The sequence below is a fragment of the Lynx canadensis genome, chromosome A3 (assembly GCF_007474595.2).
Source record: "Lynx canadensis isolate LIC74 chromosome A3, mLynCan4.pri.v2, whole genome shotgun sequence".
In the NCBI taxonomy this organism is placed as follows: Eukaryota; Metazoa; Chordata; class Mammalia; order Carnivora; family Felidae; genus Lynx; species Lynx canadensis.
The window spans coordinates 131336382-131352862 of record NC_044305.1 but is presented as its reverse complement, the minus strand read 5'-3'; the positions used below and the strand labels follow the sequence as shown (position 1 = coordinate 131352862).

General features: G+C 50.5%; 1 protein-coding gene across 1 annotated transcript in view; it reads left to right on the top strand.

The window, feature by feature from the left end:
• GREB1 (growth regulating estrogen receptor binding 1) overlaps positions 1-12894 on the top strand; it is a 91807-nt gene extending 78913 nt beyond the window's left edge. Inside the window, exons 27-33 of the mRNA XM_030311626.1 lie at positions 1857-2061; positions 2448-2622; positions 4816-5034; positions 6918-7053; positions 9112-9312; positions 9797-9935; positions 11103-12894. Coding sequence (XP_030167486.1) covers positions 1857-2061; positions 2448-2622; positions 4816-5034; positions 6918-7053; positions 9112-9312; positions 9797-9935; positions 11103-11266 — 1239 coding nt within the window. The 3' untranslated portion in view covers positions 11267-12894. The remainder of the gene's footprint in view (positions 1-1856; positions 2062-2447; positions 2623-4815; positions 5035-6917; positions 7054-9111; positions 9313-9796; positions 9936-11102) is intronic.
• Positions 12895-16481: the final 3587 nt, after the last annotated feature.

Genomic DNA, 16481 nt, shown 5'->3' with positions numbered 1-16481 from the left:
CTTTTGGAGATGTGTCAAGTAAGCCAACATCCCTGATAAATATGGATGCAAAAATTCTCAACAAGATACTAGCAAATTGAATTCAACAGGATATAAAGAGAATTATTCAGCATGATCAAGTGGGATTGATTCCTGGGCTGCAGGCCTGGTTCAACATTCGCAAATCAATCAATGTGATACACCACATTAATAAATGAAAAGATAACCATATGATCCTGTCAATCGATGCAGAAAAAGCATTTGACAAAATTCAGCATCCTTAATAAAAACCCTTGAGAAAGTTGGGATAGAAGGAACATACTTAAACATCATAAAAGCCAATTATGAAAAGCCCACAGCTAATATCATCCTCAATGGGGAAAAACTGAGAGCTTTTCCCCTGAGATCAGGAACACGACAGGGATGTCCACTCTCACCGCCGTTGTTTCACATAGTGTTGGAAGTGCTAGCATCAGCAATCAGACAACAAAAGGAAATCAAAGGCATCCAAATTGGCAAAGATGAAGTCAAGCTTTCCCTTTTTGCAGAGGACATGATATTATACGTGGAAAATCCGATAGACTCCACCAGAAGTCCGTGACCAGCATTCTTAGAGGCCCTCCTCATAGGGATGCTTGGTTTCACAGATCCAGCCTGACCGTCTCAGAGTCAGCTCACTGCCTGCCCCCAGCCCCGGCCAATGTGACCCTTGTGTGGGAACATTTGTAAAGAACAATGGGGGCCTTTATTACAGGGCATCTCCTACCCTGTGGGCTGGGGCGGGCTGTTGCACTGGTGGAGGGTTTCTCTGTTCACCCCCCTCGCTTTTCCAGCCAGTTCCAGCCAGTTCCAGCCAGAACTGGGTACGGGCACCAGGTGCAGCACAGGTTTTTTTGCGGCAGGTGCTCTGAGGAACTCAGAAGGAGTGGAAGGCCTAGCTCAACCAGAAGAACTTTTTTGTTGAGGGCAGAGTGGAGGAAAACCCAGTTCTTGGTATAAAAGATTCACAACCGGAGTGTATTAGGAGCTAGGCTGCAGGGATGAGGGATTGAGGGATTTAAATCGTCCAGACTAGTATATACTCCACACATATTCAGTGCCAACACGGGAGGGGGATCCGTTTGGGTCACTGACACATGCCAGTTAGTTTCGGTTGTGTAACTGACCGTTCCCAAGCAAGCCCTCACTCCGCTTGCGATTCTTCGGGCTGGCAGCTTGGGCTCGGTCCCGCTGTGTGGTTACCCTGGCTTGTTGCGATCACTCGTGTCTGTGGTTAGCTGCCAGGTCAGCTGGGGGCTGGCCGGGCGAGGGTCGCCTCAGTGGGATGCCCATCCCTGCCCGCTGCGGTCTCTCCTGCCCCAGCAGGCCAGCCCCGGCTCCTCCCGGGGAGGGGTCTGAGAGAGAGAGGGTGGAATGCGTCCGTCCTCGGGGGGCCAGGCTCAGAACGGGCGCAAACCATCATGTTCCCGTCGTCTTCTCGGGAAAAGCAAGTCCCAAGGCTAAGCTGCATTCAGTGAGTGTGGAAACTGGCTGCATTCTCTTATCGGAAGCTTCCGCGAAGTCCCATTTCTTTTTTTTTTTTTTAATTTTTTTTAACATTTATTTATTTTTGAGACAGAGAGAGACAGAGCATGAACGGGGGAGGGGCAGAGAGAGAGGGAGACACAGAATCGGAAGTAGGCTCCAGGCTCTGAGCCATCAGCCCAGAGCCCGATGCGGGGCTTGAACTCACGGACCACGAGATCGTGACCTGAGCCGAAGTTGGATGCTCAACCGACTGAGCCACCCAGGCGCCCCCGAAGTCCCATTTCAAAGGGAGGGGAGTGATCGTGACCGTATTCACAAACACTTCCCCTCCTCATTCCTCTGCTTTCCAGAGCCACGAGTATATAAAAAGTCCGACGTTCACCCCGACAACCGGCCGTCACGAGCACGGACTCTTTAACCTGTACCATGCCATGGATGGTGCCAGCCATCTGCACGTGCTGGTCGTCAAAGAGTATGAAATGGCCATTTATAAGAAATACTGGCCCAACCACATCATGCTGGTGCTCCCAAGTATCTTCAACAGCGCTGGAGTTGGTAGGCATTTTTTAACATGCCCTGCTTGGTAAAATTCCTGCGAACGGAGACTTTTGGGAGACGGTCCTAGAGATGAATGGGTTAAACATTCTTCATCAGGCTCCTTTCATCTTGAAAGCTATAGCCTTCTTCCGTCTTTGGTCACTGCTTTGATTCACATTCTCCACGGTCAGAGACAAGGATAAGCAGACAAATGTGTGTGCAGGTTGGCGATGGAGATTAGGCCCATCGGGAGCTGGCTGGTCATGGGCTGGGGCCTCGATGAGCCGTTCTAACTCCAGATGGGGCCTTGGTCCTGGGTAGGGCAGACCTGAGGGTGGGCCTGTCCTGGGTAGATGTCCGTGGAGGACCGACCCAAGAGTGGGCCTGGGGTTTGCCCATTTCAGGCGCCGCCCACTTCCTGATCAAGGAGCTGTCTTACCACAATCTGGAGCTGGAGAGGAACCGGCAGGAGGAGCTGGGGATCAAGCCACAGGACATCTGGCCTTTCATCGTGATCTCGGACGACTCCTGCGTGATGTGGAACGTGGTGGATGTAGACTGTGGTGGAGAAAGAAGCAGGTGAGATGCCACCCCCCCCCCGACCCTGCAAGGAACATGAACCTGTTCCTTTTTTTTTTTTTTTTTTTTTAATGTTTGTTTATTTATTTTTTGGAGAGAGCGTGAGCAAGGGAGGGACAGTGAGAGTAGGGGGACAGAGGATCCAAATGGGCTCTGCGCTGACCAGCAGAAAGCTGGACGCGGGGCTTGAACTCACGAACTGTGAGATCGTGACCTGAGCTGAAGTCGGACATCAACCGACTGAGCCAGCCAGGTGCCCCAAAGCTGTTCCTTTTCAATGGGGGCTTCTTAGCTACCTCCTGAGGACCACAGAGGACACCGCATCTTAGAAGGCACAGTATGTGGTTCACATGGCCTTGTATGTCTCAGGCTCTCATTCCAAGCCCAGCGTAGTTTTGAGGTTTCAATTTTTTTTAAGTTTCTTATTTTTTATTTATTTTGAGGGGGGGGAGGGGCAGAGAAAGAGAATCTCAAGCAGGCTCCACACTGTCAGCGCAGAGCCCGATTTGGGGGCTCAGACTCACAAACCTCAAGATCAGGTCCTGAGCCGAAATCAGGAGTCAAATGCTTAACTGACTGAGCCACCCAGGCGGCCCCTTGTGTCTTTAACTTTTTAAAACTTTTCTTGGATGTATAATACGTACAGAAAGTCACACGGTATATATTCAGTATAAAATACCTACAGAAAGTAGGACACACATCCAGAAATTTTCACACACTGATCACCCATTTAACCAACTCCCGTTGGAAGAAATGGAATGTCACCAGTGGCCCGGAAATTCCCTCCTGGAACCTTCCACACCCTCCCCCTGCCGCCAGCCTAATTCCTAACAGCCAGCTGCATTTTTGTTTGCTGTGTGACATTAGTGTAACAACTAAACCGTGAAGGGTGTGCCTGGAGGTGGGCACCAGAGGGCACGATGTAGGGAAGGCTCAGTAGATAGACTCGGAACATCGTTGGTAAAATACTTCCTTTTGTGATTTTTGCCACATGGATGTTTCAACTTAGGGCTGCCTGATGACTTCTGATTATTTTTGGCTTTTTTTTTTTTTTTTTTAAATTTTTTTTTCAACGTTTATTTATTTTTGGGACAGAGAGAGACAGAGCATGAATGGGGGAGGGGCAGAGAGAGAGGGAGACACAGAACCGGAAACAGGCTCCAGGCTCTGAGCCATCAGCCCAGAGCCTGACGCGGGGCTCGAACTCATGGACCGCGAGATCGTGACCTGGCTGAAGTCGGACGCTTAACCGACTGAGCCACCCAGGCGCCCCCCACCTTTTTTTTTTTTTTTTTTTTTTTTTAAGAAACGTGAGGTCATTTCACCTCTTTAATGTTAGTGGTACCCTCCTGTGACAATTACCACTAGTCCCTGTTCTTCTAGAGAGAAAATGTGTTCCGGATGATAGAGCTGCCCGTAGTTTATGGGAGCAGTTCTGCTTTGCTGGCAATATTCTCCCTGACGCTCTTCCAAAGGCAAGAGCTCAGCCGGGGGCTGAGACTGGGAGAGAATGGAGCCTTCATTCTGCGTTCCCGAATTCTGTTCTGAAGCAGCAGTTAACGCCCTGGCATGTCAGGGCTGGCCAGGGCCCTAGAGAGTTTATTTAAGCCCCTTGGCTGGGGAAAAGCAAGCTGGGGTCCAGAAGAGTTGAGCTGCGTGCTGGGGCCCAGCTCCTAGCCCTGGAGCCCCTCCCGCCAGCCCCCTCCCTGGTCATCAGGTGTCCCTGTCGTCGCCACAGTCCTCAGACAGTGGCAGTCAGGGTGGGGGGTTCTACACACTACCTCCTTCCTTCCCATTCCCTTACTGGAATTCACAGCAGAAAGCCTCGCTCTCCCCACCGTTTTGCCCTCAGGTCTGCAAACGGGAAATGCAGTGTTTTAGCCTGATGGGGAGGAGGTAGGCTTTGGAGACGGCGCTGTTTGAGTCCGAGCTCTGTTGAGTGACACCGGGCAAGTTCTTCAGAGCCCCTTTTTTCCTCATTTGTAGAATGGGGATGATAGGTCTAGGTCATGAGGTTGCCGTGAGGATACGTGATAGTAGATGTGACCCGCTTAGCCTGGCTCCCGGCACTCAGGGTGGCAGCCATGGGCTCCACCTGCTCCAGCCCTACCCAGCTCCTAAGCGTCCGGTCCTGGGGGCCCTGCTGCTGTTTGCCCCTCAGCCTGGGGACGTCCGTCTCCCTCTTTTGAGCAGGGAGTTTTCCTGGGCAGAAAGAAACGTGTCCTTGAAGCACATCATGCAGCACATCGAGGCATCCCCCAACATCACCCACTATGCCCTGATTGGCATGCGGAAGTGGTCCAGCAAGACCGGGAGCGCCGAGGTGCGGGAGCCCTTCTCCCGCTGCCACGTGCACGACTTCATCATTCTGAACGTGGACCTGACCCAGAATGTGCAGTACAACCAGAACCGGTGAGTCCCCGCCCTCTGTGGCCGTCGGCACCGCCCCCGGCCCAGAGCCCGCCCTGAAGGGCAACTTTAGGCCTGGGGGACGGCCGCCTCCTCGCTGCTGCGGGGCCAGTGGAACCGGAGGCTTCCTTCCCGGGGCATTGCTCTGGCCCTGCTTTCAGCCCTCAGGTTTTGGGGTGGTTTTTTTTAATGTTTATTTTTTTATTTTGAGAGAGAGAGTGCGTGTGTGCGTGTGTGTGCGCGCGCGCACAAGTGGGAGGGCGGGGGGGGGGGGGGGGGGGGGAGAGAGAATTCCAAGCAGGCGGATAGTGCTGATAGTGAAGAGGGTTGATCCCACAGACTTCGAGACCCATGACCCAAGCTGAAATCAGCCCTCAGGTTTTTTTTTAAATTTTTTTGTCGTATAGGGGGGCCTGGGTGGCTCAGTTGGTTGAGTGTCCCATCTCTTGATTTTAGCTCGGGTCATGATCTCAGGATTTGTGAGTTTGAGCCCCACATCTCTCCCTGCCCCTTACGCACATACACTCATGCTACGCTCTCTCTCAAGATAAATAAACTTTTATTTATCTACTTATTTTAAAAAATTGTTTTAATGCTTATTTTTGAGAGAGAGAGAGAGCATGTGCACATGAGCATGAGCGGGGGAGGGATACAGGGAGAGGGAGACACAGAATCCAAAGCAGGCTCCAGGCTCTGAGCTATTAGCACAGAGCCCAACGCGGGGCTCGAACTCACAAATAGCGAGATCATGACCCGAGCTGGAGTCGGACGTTTAACCAACTGAGCCACCCAAGCGCCCCAAGATAAATAAACTTAAAAAAAATTTGTTTTTAATTATGTAATTCTGTAGACTGTAGATTTGCATAAGATCATTCAACTTCCTTCATCGGTTCACGTGATCCTTTATATAGTGACTTACGTCGTACTGTGTCATTTCTCTTACTTTTTTGCTTCCTTCTCGGAATACGTCAGTTTTTAGGAGCATTAACACTGAAGAAAACTAGGAAGTAATTTCCATATGACTCTCTCTCTGGGCCTGGCCACGGAAGTGCTCACATCTCAAGAATAACCAGATTGCCAGCCCTTATCAGGCATCCCTATAGGCCAGGCAGTCGGCCACACCCAAGATGTCCTTCTTAGGAGCCCTGGGGCCACACCCAAGATGACCATCGGAGGAGCCGTGGGAGGGTCGCTTTTGGAGCCAGGCTGCCCTGCTAAGTTCTGGGTTTTTTCTTTCACAGCTTTGCAGTTTAGGCTGATGACTTAGCATCTCTGAGCCTTGTTTTTCTCAGCTGTAAGATGTGGCTAATATTTTTACTCTAGGGAGTTTGTTGTTTTCTTTCTTTTTTTTTTTTATTTTTTCTTTTTTTTTTTTTAATGTTTCTTTTTGAGAGACAAGACAGGGGCAGAGAGAGAGGGAGACACAGAATCCCAAGCAGGCTCCGGGCTCCGAGCCGTCAGCACAGGGCCTGATGTGGAACTCGAATTCACGAACCATGAGATCATGACTTGAGCCAGAGTCGGACACTTAACCGACTGAGCCACCCAGGCACCTCCCTTTTGTTCTTTGTTTGTTGTTTTGTTTTTTGTTTGTAACGCATAGATGAAACGGTGTTTGTGAAGCCCCTCACACGGTGCCTGTAGCGTGTGATCAGCCAGTGGTAGTCCTTCTGTAGTTTAAGCCCGGCCTGGTGCAGACACGTCGCAGCCCCACCTGGTCTCCTTATTTGTTTTGTCTTCTTTATATGCCGCTATTGAGCGAGGTCTTCAAGGTTGGAACGAGCCCCCCAGCGCAGGGGGTGCACACTCCGCGTGGCTGCTGGGGGCGTGCCCGGGGCCGTGGGCCGCGTCCAGTGCTATCTGCTCCCTCCTCTGCTTCTGAGCAGGTTCACGTGTGACGACGTGGACTTCAACCTGCGGGTGCACAGCGCCGGCCTCCTGCTCTGCCGGTTCAACCGCTTTAGCGTGATGAAGAAGCAGATTGCCGTGGGCGGGCACAGGTCCTGCCACATCACGTCCAAGGTGAGTGCGCCCACTGAGTCTGCTGCCTGGGCTGCGGTGGTGTGGGAGCTGGCGGGGAGGCCAGGCCGTGGGGCGGCCTTGACGGCTGGTGGCCTTCGCAAAGGTTTTGAATTGGGAGCCTGGGGAAGGGAGGCCCGCCGACGGGTTTCTCTCCCGATCGCTGGTTCTAACCAGTATCCCCGGTACGCGTCCCGCCAGTGTGGCCGCCACCAGCCTTCCCGTGAGCGCTCGCCGGCCTGCACGTCCAGCACTGGGCTCTGTGTTCACTGCCCTGGCTTCTCTGCTGGACCCAGCTCCTGGGGGGTGGGGCGCCATGCTCCTCTCTGGGCCCCTGGACAGCGCCTGGCCAGATAACCAAATGGCACCAACAGGCTGGTCTGGTAGCCGTGTTGTCTGTGCGCGAGCCAGCCTCTTGGTGGGGAGAGACGTGGTCTGATTAGGTCAGTGCTGGCTGCAGAATTTCAGGGTGGAAAGTCCTAGCACACCCTCCGAGATCTGGTCTTCCAGGAGGACATATGGGGCTGGCACGACTCTGCCTGAAGGTTCTCTCCGACCCATGGACGGGAGCCCCATTCTCTGCTTTGGACCTCCATCTGCCTTGACTTTTGCCCTGGCGGTGGACACATCAGCCTGTCCCGGTGACTCTTTCAGCCTCTGTCCTGCCTCATCTCCCCTCACTCCTTGTGCGGTTGGTTGCTTATCCTGAGCTGGGCTGGGTCTGAATTCAGCCGCCAGTCCCAAACCCCCACCCACCTGCCCCTTCCTATCAGCAGGATGTGAAGCCTTCTCTGAAAGGGAAAGCCCATCCTCATTTCTGTTAAAAAGTAGCAAGACATTTAAAGAAAAGGTCTGTACTTCCAGAACTCGGGAGTCGTTGAATTAAGTCCTACCCTCCCCCGCTGCTGAGATTTCTTATTGAAATTGTGTTAGATTTCTAGTTTAAGTTTTACAATTCTGATTTTTACCACATTGTCTATCAAAGATACTGTTGTACTTTTAAAACTGAGTTTTCTTTATGTCTCTCAGTCTAATCCTCTGGCTCTAGATATTTTATGTGTATTCCTATTTTGAGCATCTTCTTTTCCGCTAGGTTTAGGTTATGTGTAAGAGAGCTGGAACATTCGATAATCTTTCATCTGAATGAAATAACTTACTTTCATTTACTCATTGAGTATTTACTGAGCACGCAGGCCCTTCACTCGGTGTAGCCCTGCAGCTGAGGCGGATGTTAAACATGTAGTGTCCTTGTGACCACCACGAGGGTGACATGTGTCACAGGGAGACCTAACCTTGCGAAGGGTGGGGGAGGGAGTCTGCGTGAGTGTCCCTGAGACAGTGACATTAAAGCAGAGACTCGGGGGTAATACACAGCTGTTCAAAGAAGGATCTGGGTGAAGGAGCTGAGCAGGTGAAAGCCGGGAGGTCAGCGTGGAAGAAGCATAAAGGGCAGAAGTCATGGCAGAGATGGGCTAGAGAAGCATGTAGGGTCTTAGCAGCCATGGGAACATTCTGGACTTTCTCTAGGAGTAATGAGGGACCACCGAAGGGTGCCCAGCAGAGGATTTGATTCGTTTTATTTACGCCAAGTCTCCCTGGCTGCAGCCTGGCAAACGCGTTGGCCGTGGAGTAAGGGGTGGTGGGTGCAGACCGGCGGGTGGTCGGCAGGAAGGGCGGCGGGGGCAGGCGAAGGTGGATGGGTTCTGGGGCCAGAGGGAGGCTGATCCTTCCCAGAGGTTTGCCTCTCCGGATTTAGGGGAGAGTTCCCCAGGTCCAGTGGTCCTCTTGATTATTCTAGACCAGGCGGCAAGTCTTCTGCATGGAGTGGTCAATGCCTACAATTCTTACCGGTCCCACTCGTCAGTTTCACACGTCCCACCGTGGTAAAGCGTAGTTTTCCTTGGCAGAGAATTTCTGGGTTGAGGTATGTGTTCGCAGCTGGGCAGCTCTACCCTGTGACACAGTCTTCCGTGACAGGGCCACTCACCCCAGGAGAGGCCTGGGGAGGGACCTCTGTGCTCAGGGTGGCTGGGAGTGGCTGACCCCGCCTTCCCCGGGCAGGTATCCGACAACCCCGTGGCCATCGTGCCGGCCCAGTACATCTGCGCCCCGGACAGCAAGCACACGTTCCTCGCGGCGCCCGCGCAGCTCCTGCTGGAGAAGTTCCTCCAGCACCACAGTCACCGATTCTTCCCGCTGTCCCTGCGGAACCGCGGCCACCCTGTGCTCTCGGTCGACTGCTACCTTAACCTGGGATCTCAGGTGACTTTCAGAGGGGGCCCCGCTGAGTCCACGAATCTGAGGAATTCCTAAAACGGAGGCGCCAGAACCCAGGACTCGGGATGATAGCTACTCAGCTCCTTTGCCTCAGGTGTTTACCCCACCTTATAGCTGATAGGGTAAAAGCCTGAGAGAGTTTAAGTGGTTTGCCCCCCACTGTAATAAGTTAGGAATGAAAGCCGACGCGGATGCCAAAATTGACGGGTGGCAACTCGTCCGTCGAATTGATGGATTCTCGAATTGATGGATTCTCGAATTGATGGATGGGCAAATGTGGATACATTTCTTGGACTTGAGTTTTAGGATCTGGATTTGGACATAACACTAAATCTTGTCTCTGCCCTGACCCCCACCAGCCTTGGGCATTGGCCAAGCAGTTAGTATTTGTTAGACGCAAGGCCCTAGCATGGTGTTGTTGGGTATTTCATGAAAGCTGATGTTCTCTCTTGGATTCCTTCTTTTTCAGATTTCTGTGTGTTATGTGAGCTCCAGGCCCCACTCCCTGAACATCAGCTGCTCTGACTTCATGTTTAGCGGACTCCTGCTATACCTCTGTGATTCTTTTGTGGGAGCTAGCTTTTTGAAAAAGTTTCATTTTCTGAAAGGTAACTTCCCATCCTTTTACCCTGGACCTCGATTTGAATGCCTTTTGGCACCTGGCGCTTCCGAGGAGGTGACTTGTGGTCTTAGTCCCCCTTTGCCAGTGGGTAGACTGAGGCTCAGAGAGGGAATACGACTGCCCTGATTATCCAGGAAGGTACAAGAAGGCTGGGATGCGATCCCAGCGTGGCCCTCTTCCCCTTGTGCCTGTCGGGATAGAGACAAGACACGTCCCCTTTCTTTCAGGTAGATATTTTGGACTTGTGGTCCCCGTCAGCCCAGATTCTTAACATCAGCACCCAGGTCCCTTCAGACTTGCCTTCCTCCTGGTACCTGGGGTTTCCTCCTCATCTTGGGGAGCACTGCATGTTCCTTGACCTTTACTGGGATCTTTCTGCTCCCATAGTTGTTGTCACGCTAGAGCGGCTGAGAGCGACAGACGTTTCATTCTCTAGGACTTAACAGTGTTATTTCCAGCCAGCTGGGAATCCTGACCGATCTTCCCTTGCCTTGGGTGTCTGCACTCTGACCTTGTCGAGCGGGTATTTACTGAGCACCAGCGCTGTATGCGGCCTTGGGAAGTAGTAAGAGGTTTCTCCCACGGTCTGCCCCGGGGAAACATTTCGTGTACTAGGAGGACAGGACATGTGGGTAGGAAGGGCGGCAGGTAGACCGACCTACAGGATGAATGAGCCGACCAGAGGGATTATCGAGGATGCTGGGAGTGGAGAGGAGGGAGAATTCCCGAGGCTGGGGGGGTGGGGGTGGGCGTGGGGGTGTGCTGCATCTGGCCAGTATGCTGGGGGCTCACATGGGAGAGGAAGGGGTGGCGTCAGCCTGGGAGAGGTGGGCTAGCGCAGGGCTGGAACCGGAGCGCTTGGTTGGTGATCTGACCAGCCGACGAGGCGTCTCTCTGCTTCCGGTTCTCCACCCCCTCCACCGCTTTGTGCACATTTCTTCCGCCTCCGCGTTGTGTCACCGGCCAGACCTGCCAAATAACCATCTCGCTGTGTGTCTCGCTGAGAGTACGAAGCTTTCCAGAAGCAGCAGGAGGTGCCGCCTGGATGTCTGGGCCCTCCTTCCCAAACGACACCGTGTCTCCTTGTTGCCGGTAGAATCCAGGCCGTAGCTCTCATTCGTTTTCTTCACCACCTCTGCCGTTGCCCACGCAGGTGCCACCCTGTGCGTGATCTGCCAGGACCGGAACTCCCTGCGCCAGACGGTGGTCCGCCTCGAGCTGGAAGACGAGTGGCAGTTCCGGCTGCGTGACGAATTCCAGACGGCCAACGCCAAGGAAGACCGGCCGCTCTTTTTTCTGACCGGGCGGCACATCTGAGGGAGACACCGGCAGATTTTCTGCGGGAGGGGAGCCTTCAGCACCTCATGCTCTTGAGGCTAAAGGGACTCTGAGATCCATGGGGTGCTCGAACTGGAGCGGCCCCGGGACCGTTGTGCGGCCCCCTCGTGCTACGTGCCAGGAGCCCAGGCCTGGGCGTTTGTGGTCTTAGAGCAATGAGGATGAGTGGGTGGTAAGCAGGGACGCAAAGCCATGTCTCCTGGGTTCTGGGCCACACGGCCCTGGGCTCTATCGAAGTCCACTTCATGAAGAACAAACTTTTGCCTGCCGTCCTGTCATCCGTGTGCTTCCGTGGACAAATGCGACTTTTCTGAGTTCTAAAGGATCACTCTTGGGTTTTCTTGTAGAGGTGTCAGTAACTTCTTATTGGGCGATGGACAGGATTCCGACTATGGGGCTTTCCCTATCACCTACTACAAAGCAATATTCCAGAAGAACATCTTTTAACTTTAAAGGCTGGAGAGAAGGAAGAAACAAGGACATTTAATAAGAATTACGTAACGGCCTACAAGTTTGCTCTTTCAGAAGCCAGGCCAAAGGCATCCACTCTGAAAAAGTAAAGCAGATGATTTTACTTCACAGCAAGTATGATTCTGTTAAAATAAAATAGTATAGGGTCAATACCCTACCTCTTAGAAAGGGCAAAGGTGAAAAGAAACTTTCTTTAAAACAAGAAGTGTTTCAGGAAGGAAGTTAGAGTTGGAGAGGTTGACCTGAAGAGACCGACTTTGCCTTACAAAGAGGACCAAATTGCTTTGAAACAACGAAACCACCAGAGGGACATAAAATAGTTGGTAAGAATTAAACTTTTGACTATAATTTATTGAAGCTCAGTTTTTGGTTCTTTAAATAGCTCGTTTTCTCTTACGAGTGCTTGGCCCTGATCAGAATGGACGACAGGAATGCGGGAACGTTCCATGACGCTCACCATTCCGTCTGCCTGTGTGTTTGAGTGCCACCCATGGGCCAGGCATCGGACTGGGTGCTTTCACAGCTATGATCTTGCTTAGTCCTTCCAACAGCCTGGGTGGGTGCAATGATCCTCCACCTGGTAGACGAGAAGGTTCCGATGCAGGGAGCGCACCTCACCGAGACCACTGCGCAAGGAGAGAAGCAGAAGGATGGACACTTGTCTACTTAGACTCCTGGATTCCGGACCAGCATCTGTCTTGCCCCGGGCCACGGTGCTTTTGGAGTGGCCCCTAACCGAAGGGAGGGTTTGAAGATACTCAGAAATGCACCACCAGCATGCATTCGTACACAGCCATCTTAGACACTTCTGAGCACTCTGATGGATAACAGTCCAAGAAGAAATTATTTTAGAAGATGATGCCTAAGAGTTTAATCTTCCCCCCCCCCCACCCCCACCCAAAGAAAAACCAGCCGATGAGTATAAAAGATTAGTTCAGTGTTTATAAAATGATCCCTTCATATATGCCATAATTCCTATCTCGGAATAAAAACTTTCCTTCTTCAGTTGTATTTGTCTTTTGTAAATAGTAGCTTGTGTGCCGTGCTTCCCATTTTGTTAGTTAATTTAAACTTGGAAGACACCAAACTAATATTCTTGTTTGTTCCAGTCTCATAAATAAAACCTGTGATGCACTCCTGGTTTCTTTGGTGGGAATTAATTCGGTTGGTTTTGTTTTTGTTTTTGTTTCTTTGAGAGGGAGTAGTGTGACCAGTGATCTCCAAGGGCTCCCTGCTTACAACCTCATGACATGACAGAAAAGACAGTTTTGGAAAGGAAATTATAAATCCATAGAAGTAAGTGTGTATTAACACATGGAGGAATCCCTGAAAGAGAAAATTAGGTGTAGAGAAGAACGGAAATGAGGGATAGCACAGCTGAGACCATACAGAGAAACATGCTACGTCGGAAGATGGGGTCAGGGGTGCTCTGTGCGTCACGGTGGCTAAGGACATGGAAGGGGCCTGGGGCATTTGTCACATTGATACGGTTTGGTGCAGCTGGGCCCTTCGATTCCTTCCAGCTCTTCTGCAACACTCACAGATGCCACTGACCTGGGCTAGGCAGGCAGCCACTGCTAAGCTTACTGCAGAGTGTGGAGGGAGCCTCAAGGAGGGGGCACGGGAGGGGGTCCAGACTTTTGTGAAGACAAGCTATTGGTGCCCCCTCTCTGTGGCATTGTCCTATCTCTCCCCTCACAGTTATATGGGTCAGTTTATAGTAGATGAAATGAGCAAACAGGAACCCCCCCCACCCACCAAGTATGGAAATGAAGAAACAACTAAGATTCTTAAAATAGCAAATGTTATACAGTGAAAGGTGATAATGTCAGTAAAGAGGTTAATTATAAAACAAGCATAATCCAAATCAGAAAAAAGTAAGGTGATACGGTATCCAGAACAAAAAAGGATGGTTACAGATCTTGGAAGTGAAAACAGAGACCTCGGTAGACAGGCGAATAGCCAGACGAGCTCAAGAGGGAACCCGCCAGGAGGTGCACCTGGAGAGGTCTGACGGCAAACAGGAATGAACGTTGGCGGTCTGGGCTGACACTTGACTGTTCCCTTGCTTACTGCACATCTGGCCCTCCTGGCTCATCTTGGCCACTGCCAGCCGAGTACCCACCTCAGGCCGGTTGCTTCCTGTGCCTGGACCGCTTCTCCCCTTCACGTCACTTGGATCCCTCAGAGGTCACCTCCTCAATGAGGTCCTCCCCAGTAGAATGCATTTTGTTTAGTGTTTTCTTTGTCCTTTCCCGTGAAAGTAGGAACTTCGTAAGACACATTCACTCCTGTGTTCCTGGAGACTGGAATATGCCCAGCAAATGGTAGTGTTCGTGAAACGCCCCTTGACTGACTCCGTTCTGTTTTAGATGCTTCCAGCGTGGGAGCTGGGGGTGGGAGTGGCCAGTGATGGAGGAACTGAGAAAATAAAGGAGTGAAATTGACCTAAAATTCCTGGTTTAATGGGGCAGGGGTGGTTAACATGTTACCAGGAAAGGAATATTTAAATATACGTTTAAAAAACAGTAATCCCTGGAAGAATTGAAACAGGATGTACAAGATCTAAACATTAGAGGGAAAAGGAGTATCAACAAAACCAGTGTATGTGGTATAAGGGAAGAACAGGCTGGGGAGGGAAGAAACAAAAAGCTTGGTAAATAAAGTAGATGGCAGAAAGACATTCAAACATATCCCTGATCAGGGACACCTGGGGGCTCAGTCGGTTAAGCCTTCAGCTTTGGCTTAGGTCATGATCTCACAGTTGATGGGTTCGAGCCCCGCGTCGGGCTCTGTGCTGACAGCTCAGAGCCTGGAGCCTGCTTTAGATTCTGTGTCTCCCCCTCTCTCTGCCCCTCCCCTGCTTGCACTGTCTCTCTCAAAAATACATATTAAAAAAATATTAATTAAAAAAATATATCCTGGATCAAAATAAACGTAAATGGATTAAATTCACCTAATAAGGCAGCAGATTGAGACTCTCAGACTGGGGTAAGATGGCTAATCAGAACAAGATTCAACATTTAAAAATTAAATGGGTGAAGTTCAAAGTTAAACCCAAAGGGATAAGAATGGTCACAAAACTGTAGATCTGGCCAGCACTGCTGTGAAATCTTAGAAGGCGAGAACAGTTAGAAATAGGAAACAAATAGGGTAATAATGGGATAATTGCATAACCATCACTGGAGACTAGTACATCTCTCTGGAAATAGAAGACCAATAGAAATGAGAGTCGACTGACCTGGTGACATGTTTGATAGAAAGTCATTAACCTCCGAAGGAGAGAGAATTCTTGTGGAATAGAAATTCCAGGAAATGTTCTACAGCTAGACAGAGGTGATGGTTACACTACATTGTGAATGTGCTAAATGACACTAATGGTAAATTTTGTGTGTATTTTGCCATAATAAAAAACTGTCCCAGAGCATTGGAAAATACAGAAATCTGTACTTCTGCAAGGCCAGGAATAGCAGTCACCCTCAAACCAGATAAGAATGATAAATACCCAGGGGCACCTGGGTGGCTCAGTCGGTTAAGCGTCTGACTTCGGCTCAGGTCATGATCTCATGGTCCGTGAGTTTGAGCCCCGTGTCGGGCTCTGTGCTGACAGCTCAGAGCCTGGAGCCTGCTTCGGATTCTGTGTCTCCCTCTCTCTCTGCCCCTCTGCCACTCGTGCTGTCTCTCAAAAACTAAACATAAAAAAAAAAAGAATAATAAATACACAAACTGTGGCTCTTTTTTTCCTGAATACTCACCACAACTTAAGAACTCTTGCAATAAAGGAGGAGAAATCAGGCTGCAAAAGCAACATTCATATGGATGTCAGAGTTCTCATGGCAGAATGTGGCAGTGGAGAGGGCATGGCATTTGAAACCAGGAGACTTGGTTTCGCGTCTTGATTCTCTTGCCAGGTCACTTCGTTCCTGGAGAATGTGTTAGCTACGAAATGAGCAACAGTGAGTAGCAAACATTTTTGAGCACCTGCTGTGTGCCAGGCATTTAACTAGGTCGCTAACTGTTTATTATTTAATCCAACAACACTCTGAAGTAGATATCATTGGGACCATCTTACAAATGAAAAAACTATGGCTCAGAGAGGTTGAATGACTTGTCCAAGATCACACAGCTATCAAGTGACAGAACAGATCTAGATTCATGCTTGCAGGTGTAAGGATAGGTCCTGCTAACATCACAGCTGCTTTCTGTCTTGAGCAGTTTATGGCCACCAAATGTCATCCATTAGGAGGCACCGTTGGCTTCTAAGGCTCCCCATATGATAAAAGTATGGAACCAAAATGTTCTCTTTGGGAGAAGTGTTGGGTTGCCTGTGGGAGGTAGCACTGGATGCCAGCATATACGGAATATATTACATATGTATCATCCCAAGTCTGGGCAATCCCAGCATTAATGTTTAGAAACCCTTTTAATAACGGAATTTGCATTAAGCCTTCCAGATCTGGCTTCAGAGTCTGCAGACAGCTCTTTAAGGGAAGACTGAACCAAGGGCGTGTCCAATGTAGACAGCTTTCATTTCTTTTTCAGTCTGCTTGCTTCGGCAGACTTCCCAGCTCACAAGGAATTAGCATTTTAATTAACAAAACAGTTGGAAAGCCAAGTGTGGAGTTTTAAAACCCTTCGTGTCTGGAGAAGAAACAAGAATCCATGACCACATTTGTCGTTCACTGAATATACTGTCCCAGTTTCCCTTTGGCTTTCTTTAACT